We start from the raw sequence: 9,933 nt of genomic DNA, 5'->3' as shown, positions 1-9,933 counted from the left end.
TTCACCATGCCTCCCCCTCCGGCTACCAACAATCAGCTGCAAGTGCAGAGAGACGGAGCGTTGGAAGGCAAACAAGCTGCGTTTTAACTTCTTCTTCTTCTGTGGTGCATACAGGCTGTTTGTGCTTCAGAGTGGCCCCCAGTAAGGGGACCTATTGTTCTCAAATCAATACCCCATCTCTCCCCTCTGCAACAGAGGGAAAAAGGCCCATCGACTACACAGGACTCACTTTCATGATCCTCGCCACTGAAGAAGAGAAGGGGAAGTAAGGGGGGAGAAAAAGTGGCTGGGAGGAGGGGAGGGGGGGGGGAGGGGGAGGACACTGCGGGGGCCAGTGGTATAAAGACACTAGAGGAAGAAAAAGCGACCTCGGGGTCAGCGCTCTCTTTAGCACCGCACACAGCCAAGCTATCTATAGCTGAGCGGAGACAGATTGATCTTATTGTCTTAAAGGAAGAAAGGGAGGTTGATCCGAGAAGGCGTTCATATCATCAAGCTAACAGCATCAGAGCACACACTAACTATAGCTCCGGGAGACAGAAGTGCACTCCTATGCAGAGGAGATATCGGAATATAAGCTATTGTTTGTCAGTCTAACTGGCTTTTCTATTCTTGGATGTTCAAAAAGATCAGATTGTTGTTCTCGGTAAGAGAGCGATTTGCAGTTGTTGTTGTATGTCAGCAAAACGTCCTTATCTTGTTTTGTTTCAAAGCAGGTTGATATTTTTCTTCCTGGGAAAATGTTTTCCTGCAAAAGCTCTTCAATAAGGTAGTTTCTTGTGGCTGGGTCATTCAATTGAAAGCCATGTTTCCCCTGCTTCCTAAACATCTCATCATGAAACTTCCAGGAAATCAAATACTGAGCAGTCGAATCCTAAACCGGCGTTGACCGGTTTGTTTGGTCAGGGCCAAAAGCAGTGATAATTGAGAAGCAGAAAAACATGTTTTTATTTTTATTTCTACACCAAGTCTTCTTTTTCTGTATCACTGCACAATTTCCACAGCTGTACGGCGGATTATGTCTTCCTCAAATGTGAAAGAAAATGTAATTCCGCTTTCCACAGGGGTATCGTCTTTATAGCTTTTCCCCTGCACAGGTGTCTCTGCGAGAGAGAGAGAGAGAGAGAGCGAGAGCGAGAGCGAGAGAGCGAGAGAGAGAGAGAGCGAGAGAGAGAGATGCCTTAATGGAGTTATGCAAATGAAGGCGGCCCCCATAATCCCCTAGCTAAGTATTCCACCGGAGATGTGGACCGTACAGCTGTGTACAACGGGGATCCTAGCTATGTATCTGCATCCACGTAGTGTGAATTAAGACCCCCCCCCCCCCGTTGCTTCCTTCAGTATCCTTCTGTTGCCACTGCCAATACACGTACATATCTGGAAGTAGGCAGAGTTGAAACGCCTATATTCAGACGTGGTTACATGTAGAATGTATCCCTTTTGTTTATTTATAATGCTGCTTGTGTGGGAGTTTGTTTACATGTTTACGGCGTATGATTTCCCATACAGGACGCTCGAGAGCTTCCCAGATTTATATGCCCTTTTTATGGTGTGTTGCTTTATTTTATGCTTGACTGTCTCCTCTGATGAATGTGTCCTTGAGGCCGATTACACTCGGCGTAATGTGAATATATGTGCAATTAAACCTGCGAATGAAAGGGGTTTATTCAGTGTGTGTGAATAAAATGGCCAGATGTGTACCTGGGTTTTTCTTGCATAAAAAGTCTAATATGTGACGTCTGGAAATGAGTCACAGATAGACTGACCTCTGGATCTCAGAGAGGGAGGCGGAGAGAGGAGGGAAGCCCACCCTCCCGTCACCCCCTCCGGTGACTCACACACCCAGCGTGAGTGTAGGCCTACCCACAACCCCCTGCTGCTTGTTTAGAACAACAACAGAGGGAGACAGTGGGATCACAGAGGAGCTGGCAGAGAGGAGAGACAGTGGGAGAGAGAAAAGAGGAGGGGGGGAGACACTGGATATTTATGATTCCAAGGGACGGTTGGAATTAGACTACGACAAACATATTTTAATGTTAAGACCCAGATAGATTTGGCTAACAGGATTCATACAAACATGACTTGCCATTTCCCACTCGTCTTTATGAATGAAAGTGAACCTGAAACCATTCATCGTCACACTGCAGTCAATCTTTTCCCTTTCCCGTCAGCAGAGAGGAGGCGGGTGTGTGGGAGTGCAGCATAAATAAATGTGTGCGCAGGGTGACACGGCACCCACAGGTGTGATTAATGTGCTGTAATGCTCCTGACCCAAGTCAAAGGGTTACAGATTAATGGAAATGAAATACAACATCATTCCTTTTTCACTCCGCTCACAAAACAGTCAGAGAGACTGCAAAAACAGTCTTTGTCAGTTTTGAACTAACACTTAATAATTAATGTACACAAGTGTTCATTTCTACGTATACCAATACTTGACTGGTCCAAATGCATGGACTCAACACACGAAAATGAACGTTTCCAAATTAAAACACACTTAAAAAACTGAAATGTTGACTTTAATTAAATGTATTATTTCAACAGATTCCACATAAATGTATTAAGTCAGTTAAAAGTAATAATATGTAGTATATATTTAATAACAAATCTGAATCAGAATACCTTTATTCGTCCCACAGATGGGAAATGTACATGGTTACAAGTGGAGATAGGGTCAAACAAATAAAACCCTATTAGAAAGGGCATGCTCATAATATTTAAAATGGAAACAAATTGAAAAAGTCAACGTAAAGTCAACATTTCGCCACAACTCAGCCCTGAGCATGCACCTGACACTCCTCCAATCCCATTAAGACGTATTTAGGGATGTCTAATGGAAATTGATCAGTGATTAAGATCATTTCAGGTTAATCCAATTAATCAATGCCCGCTGATTAGGATGGTGGGCAAAAAAGATTCATCACGAGTCCCCTCGGCCCCCCCGTCCCCTGCAGTCAGCTGCAGTTAGCGGGGAATTCTAAACAAGCGTGTCACCTTCAGGTCTTCCTTGGAGAAGAAGTGTGCAAGAAGTCAACTGGCAGAGGGAGGGGGAGACTAAAGAGCGATCAGGAAATACGAAATGGCAAGAAGTGAACAAAATGAAGAGAATGAGTCAAAAACAGGGTCAATCCTCACTCTAGGTTATAATATCTCTTATCGTGTCCTTTCACCATTCAATCAGACTTTAATCTGAGTTACTGTGTGCTCAACATTGTTGACAAAAAAGAGAGAATGACCTCGTCCTTGTTTAATTCAAGACTATATATTACCATCAAATCTATAAAACTACTACAATTATATCAAACAAGCTCACTGGAGCTCACAACACATCTGGAAATTAGACCTTCTGTCGTCCAAGAGCCAGACTGTTGATTGTTCAGGTAACTAATAAAGTTTTGTATCCCTCTTCAAAATGCCCCTCCAAAATGTAGCTATATACATACAGTCTTTGCTCAGTTTAAGAAACATTTTCTTCCAGCAATCCTTTGAGGAAATCTAAAGCATGAAAGTGAAGCAAAGTGAAGCTGGGTCTCTTCCAGGCCTTACTGCACACTGTGACTTGCTGTTGGCACAACGACAAGCAGTTTAAGGACCTAAAGGAAAGCAGCCGCAGCAACGTCACAACCATTATGATTAGCTCATCACAAACAACTGAATGAAAGGATGATTGACAGCGTGTTGCAAGATAGAATTTACAGGAAACAATCCCACTTCCTGATCTCCAGATTCATACTTTTAGGAAGATAAACTCTTGGCTAGAGCTTCAGGGTCACTTTGCTTTCAATTTGGACTCAAAGGAATCCTTTTTACTTCAGCTCATGCTGCCAAAAGGGACTTTCCGTCCATGTTTTCCCCCTGTTTGTTGGCGTACATGATCTAAAACAGTGTTTGCTCTCAGTCTGGAATACAGGAAGAATTTGGGAATAAAAAATACCGGATTATCCTTAATCTGCGCATGATGAAGGGCTGTTGACCCCTTCTGGGTATCTTTTAACATATTAGATCCATATTTTGGTTTCCCATCACATCAAGGCTTGGCAACGTCTTTTTCACTCGTTCTTCTCACTCTCCCATGTCTACACACTTCTCTTATGAAATATTATTCTTCCAGTTTCAATGTGCCTCGAGTTACATCGTGTGGCGTTGTTCTGACCATAGCATGTCAGTGTTGATTCGCTGAAGTAAAACGCTGCACTGGGGTCAGATGTGGAGTGGAGTGAGAGGTTGTTTGGGCATGTGGCAGGTCAGTGAGAGCGCAAAAAGCACAAACGCTGGCCCGTGTTAGAGCAGAGGACAGGCGGAATTTATGGAGCAATTTATGGGAACTGTTGGAGAGAAGCGGGAGCTGCCAGTCCTCACTTTCTCTCTCAATCTCCAACACTTGGATGCACGCTGACACACATTCATAAATTGTGCGTGTGCATGAAGCCCACGCACAGCACCTCGCACACTCAATCTGCACCTAAAGCAGCTCCCACACTGCACGGAGAGGATGACACACCTGTGGGCAGGAAGTCATTGAAAGCAGCACAGAGACACACACTGTGATTCAGCCTGTGGTCTGAATGGATGAAAGAGAAGCAGAGATCCATGCTAAAGAGCTTTGGTCACCTTATACCTCATAGTGATATGTGTAGCATGCTTTAGACAGGTACTACATGTATGTAGGCTGTGACTAGATAGTAAGCCTGGATTTGCAAAACATTTTTAAAACATTCTGTTTTGATTTAAAAAGAAAATGCATGCATCAAAATCCACTCCCCTACGCCTACTACTCTATATGTTTTGTATGTGAGAATGTTCCTGTTATGTATGTCTTGAAAAAATCTAAATGAAGAAAAACATTCTTTAGACTACAACCTATCTTTAGCTAACCATTTCACTTAAATGCTAAGCCATCTTGCGAGGGTCAGAAAAGTTTCCAATTTATGTTTCTGTATAACCACGAACCCAAATATGTTTCATATCAACCTGGGAAACAAACTACAGATGGAATGATTAATGATGTGATCCCATCAAGCGGTAACAAAAACAAAATAAGGTTTGCTTAGGTCTTTCTTTGAAGATCTGTTTTTGCTAAACAGCATACTTCAGAGTGTGTGCAACTGAAATGATTATGTCATCTTAATTTGGTTATATCTAACCACACAGACTAAAAGAGAGGTATGTGTTGGGGACAGAGAGAAGGGATAGTAAAGGGCAGTCGTGGGGAGAATGGAGATGAAACACAGGAAACGAAGGAGGAAATGAGAGCTCGGGGGCCGGATGAAGTAAAGCTGGGTTGAAATGTGTTTAGTGGCCGATTAACTGAACCATGTGACCTTTCTGGATCATAAAATACAGATAAGTCTCTTCTTTTAGGTGCACTCAGGTCATACAGGTCAATCAGGCTAGAACTTAGTAAAAACTCTATGAAAATAAAATGGTAACCAAACATTTCATTTGCATGCTGCTAAAAACATAGAGTAGTTAAAGGGCCCTATTCTGTTCGTATCAGTATGTAGTGTCTCTACTTTAAAGAGTCCTCTCCTGCTGATGTTCAGGTGTATATCAGTATGTAGTGTCTCTACTTTAAAGAGTCCTCTCCTCCATCTTCCCTTTGCTGCCGCAGTGAAGGAAACCCTGCTCCTCTCAGCTGTGCTACGTCACCTCCCGCCTGTCCTTATATGGCGCGGGGATCCCGGCGTCACAACCGGAAGTAGCTCCATGTTTGGGCAGCTACGGAGGGGGGAATCCCTCGCGCCGGAGCCGACCAATCAGGAGGCGCCTGGAGTTACCTAGGAGACGGAGAGTATAAAAGCTGCTGAGGCAGGGAGAGCATCTTCACACAGCACCGAGCTTTACCGGAGGATTTATCCAAACACACAACAACACACACAATATGCTCCTGCAGCGCGAGGACAGCTTCATGTCGGACTTTGAGGATGCTTGCAGCATGTGGGTGGACAGTGTGGGCTCGAGCCCCAACAGAGACTCTGAGGGGGGGTCCCCAATCTGCCAAGGTGCGTTAAGACAATTAGAGAATAATGAGAAAATGTGCGAAATGTGTCTGTTTAGGAAATGTCTGTTTATTAGTGAAAATGTGGATATTTAGCATTATTACATTTTGCATTAATATTATTATTTGTATTAAATATACCACTTTATATATTATTTACCTTATTTGCATATTTAAATGTGTTGCTTTTATTTTGGTGCACATTTAAAAAAAATCATGCCTATTTAACATTTCTTATTTTTTTTAAATAGAGCAATACTTGTATTTTATTATTTTAAAGTATTCATAATGCATCCTGCTGCATGCATCACTGTGTAGGCTGCTGCCCACTGACGAGTTATTATGCAATGACAATAACACCCTCCTCCTCCTCCTCCTCCTCCTCCTGCAGTCTTCTCTCCGGGAACAGACGCCTCTGACTCGGATTTCTTCTCCGACTTCAGTGACTGTTCCTCGGACTCCCTCTCGCCTTCCCTCGGCTACAGCAACAGCTTCTTCCCGGAACCGGAGGCGCAATCCCCGGGACTGAGCAGCACTGCGGACGCCATCCTCAACATGATCACGGAGATCGTTGGGATCTGCACCGAAATGGAGCAAGACTCTTCCCCGGATCTTGCAGCCCCTTCCCCGGCTACAGCATCTCCTTCCTCCCCCCTCTTTGCTCCATCACCATCACCATCTTCTTCCTCTGCCCCCCCCAGCAGTGAAGCGACCCCCCCTCTCCCTCCCATGGTTTCCTACCCAGTTGTGGTGAAAAGTGAGTTTTTGAGCTCCAGCTGCAGCAGTGGGTGTTCCCACTCTATGCCCGGGAATGACGCTCTGTTCCTGGGCAGCGCAGACTCTCTGCTCCCGCTGTCGGCTCTGGAGCAACAGGTGGATGTTTGTGACTTTATCGACTCTCTGCTGAGCTGTGACGCCGGGCAGAGCGACCTGAAGCCCGGCTTCGAGGTGAAGCAGGAGCCGCTAGAGGACTGGCTGAAGGGGTTCCCGGTGACCGGGGGGGATCCCGTTAACTACGTCATCAGCAGACCGGTGAAGACGGAGCTGTTCTCCCCCCCCACGCTCCCCTCCACCGTGGACGCGCATCTGCTCTCCTCCCTTCTGCAGGGCGCGTTCCCGATAGTCAACATCAGCAGCATGCACGCAGCCCCCAAACAGTCACGCACAGGGAGGAGAGCTCCCGCGCAGAAGGCGAAACCCTTCACGTGCACGATGCACGGGTGCGAGCGCCGCTTCTCGCGCTCAGACGAGCTCAACAGGCACGTGCGCATCCACACTGGACAGAAACCCTTCACGTGCACCATCTGCTCGCGCAGCTTCAGCCGCAGCGACCACCTGACCACGCACACGCGCACGCACACGGGGGAGAAGCCCTTTTCGTGCGACGTGTGCGGCAAGAGGTTCGCGCGCAGCGACGAGCGGAAGAGGCATGGGCGCGTGCACGTGAAGCAGCAGCTGCGTGCGCAGATGATGGCCGCCTACTCGCTGGCCGTGAACGCACCTGGCGTCTGAACATGAACTAATTATTACTGCAGAGAGCAGTATGTTTGAACCGTCAACTGGAAAAAGCGTCGATGTGACGTCACACAAGTGTTCCTCTCACGGCGCATGCGTGCAGGAGGAAGCATCTGCAGGTGGAAAAACTACAGACTGAGGACTTTAAACATGTGGAGAGCAACTGAGTACATTTACTCAAGTACTTTTACTTAAGTGTGAGGTACTTGTACTTTACTTGAGTATTTCCATGTTTTGTTACCTTGTACTTCTACTCACTTAAATCAGACTTGAGTTCAACCTGGAGTAAATCCACAAGCTACCCTGCAGTATACAAAGTCCTTCAAACTAGCTGCACCTTTACCAGCTTTGAGAACACTTTAATGATCAATCATTATTAAACATATATATATATATATATTATTCTGAAATGGACCAATCTGCACAATGACTACTTTTACTGTCACTACTTTCACTATATTTTGATGAGAATACTTTTCTACTTTTACTTGAGGAACAGTACTTGATTGCAGTACTTTTAAATCCGAGTACTTCTACTTTTATTAAAGTACATGATCCGAGTACTTCTACTTCTACTAAAGTACAATATCTGAGAAACCGTCCGTCTGTAAATATTTCTGCATGACAACAAAGTGAATGTCCGGATGTCGTGAAGCTGTTTCCACTCAGAAGATATTTCTATGTTTGTAACACATCTCTATTTTTCTAGTTTGTCTACCTCTTTGTGAGTGTTTTACATGGAGAGAGTATGTGTATATATTTACAGTATATATATATACAGTATATATATTTATAGGAGAACACAAAGCCAGATTTCTATGGCGGATTATTGTGCGATGATGTCACTTGTTTCTATGAAATGAGTCTTCATTCTGGTGTTGAAGCACATTGCTCTATAGCACACCTGTGCAGGTTTCAATGTTCATGTTTTCATCGTCCTGCATGGAGGCTGCTGCTGTCAATAAAACTGAGTATCAGATACACACGTTGTCTTCACTCTGCACAAACACCAACACACACACTATCAATCTGCACAAACACCAACACACACATTATCAATCTGCACCAACACACACATTATCAATCTGCACGAACACACACATTATCACTCTGCACATACACCAACACACACATTATCAATCTGCACAAACACCAACACACACATTATCAATCTGCACAAACACCAACACACACATTATCAATCTGCACACACACACACATTATCACTCTGCACAAACACCAACACACACATTATCAATCTGCACATACACCAACACACACATTATCTATCTGCACCAACACACACACACATTATCAATCTGCACAAACACCAACACACACATTATCAATCTGCACAAACACCACACACACATTATCACTCTGCACATACACCAACACACACATTATCAATCTGCACAAACACACACATTATCAATCTGCACAAACACCAACACACACATTATCACTCTGCACATACACCAACACACACATTATCAATCTGCACATACACCAACACACACACTATCAATCTGCACAAACACCAACATACACATTATCAATCTGCACATACACCAACACACACATTATCAATCTGCACATACACCAACACACACATTATCAATCTGCACCAACACACACATTATCACTCTGCACCAACACATTGGGGAACACTAGGGCTTTTGTTTTGAAAGGTTAAGGGAGGAAGTGGATCTGGTGGAAAATACATCTTAATCATATTCATCATCGCTTAATNCAGAAACAAACAGACTACAAGGAGACTTAAAAAGACTACAAGGAGACTTAAAAAGACTACAAGGAGACTTAAAAAGACTACAAGGAGACTTAAAAAGATGACAAGGAGACTTAAAAAGACTACAAGGAGACTTAAAAAGACTACAAGAAGACTTAAAAAGACTACAAGGAGACATGGAGAGAGTATGTATATATTTACAGTATATATATATACAGTATATATATTTATAGGAGAACACAAAGCCAGATTTCTATGGCGGATTATTGTGCGATGATGTCACTTGTTTCTATGAAATGAGTCTTCATTCTGGTGTTGAAGCACATTGCTCTATAGCACACCTGTGCAGGTTTCAATGTTCATGTTTTCATCGTCCTGCATGGAGGCTGCTGCTGTCAATAAAACTGGATATCAGATACACACGTTGTCTTCACTCTGCACAAACAGACTATCACTCTGCACATACACCACACACACACTATCAATCTGCACAAACACCAACACACACATTATCAATCTGCACAAACACCAACACACACACTATCAATCTGCACATACACCAACACACACATTATCAATCTGCACCAACACACACATTATCAATCTGCACATACACCAACACACACATTATCAATCTGCACAAACACCAACACACACATTATCAATCTGC

At 44.0% G+C, this 9,933-nt stretch overlaps 1 protein-coding gene across 1 annotated transcript; it reads left to right on the top strand.

Annotated features, from left to right (window-relative positions):
* Positions 1-5,844: 5,844 nt before the first annotated feature.
* Positions 5,845-7,743, top strand: LOC104958193 (early growth response protein 4-like). The gene is made up of 2 exons (XM_010785916.1): positions 5,845-6,002; positions 6,390-7,743. Exons 1-2 carry the CDS (start codon positions 5,882-5,884, stop codon positions 7,508-7,510), a joined length of 1,242 nt encoding a protein of 413 aa, XP_010784218.1. The 5' UTR covers positions 5,845-5,881; the 3' UTR covers positions 7,511-7,743.
* Positions 7,744-9,933: the final 2,190 nt, after the last annotated feature.

This window comes from Notothenia coriiceps, unplaced genomic scaffold (assembly GCF_000735185.1).
Source record: "Notothenia coriiceps isolate Sejong01 unplaced genomic scaffold, NC01 NC01_scaffold00028429, whole genome shotgun sequence".
Classification (NCBI taxonomy): Eukaryota; Metazoa; Chordata; class Actinopteri; order Perciformes; family Nototheniidae; genus Notothenia; species Notothenia coriiceps.
Note: the sequence above shows the minus strand (reverse complement) of the source record. Positions and strands in the feature narration are given on the sequence as shown.

Bases quoted from the DNA above. Each gene is read 5' to 3' on its own strand.
- LOC104958193 (XM_010785916.1), top strand. From the start codon at position 5,882: ATGCTCCTGCAGCGCGAGGACAGCTTCATGTCGGACTTTGAGGATGCT. The intron at 6,003-6,389 runs GTGCGTTAAGAC...CTCCTCCTGCAG, and splicing joins GGGGTCCCCAATCTGCCAAG to TCTTCTCTCCGGGAACAGAC.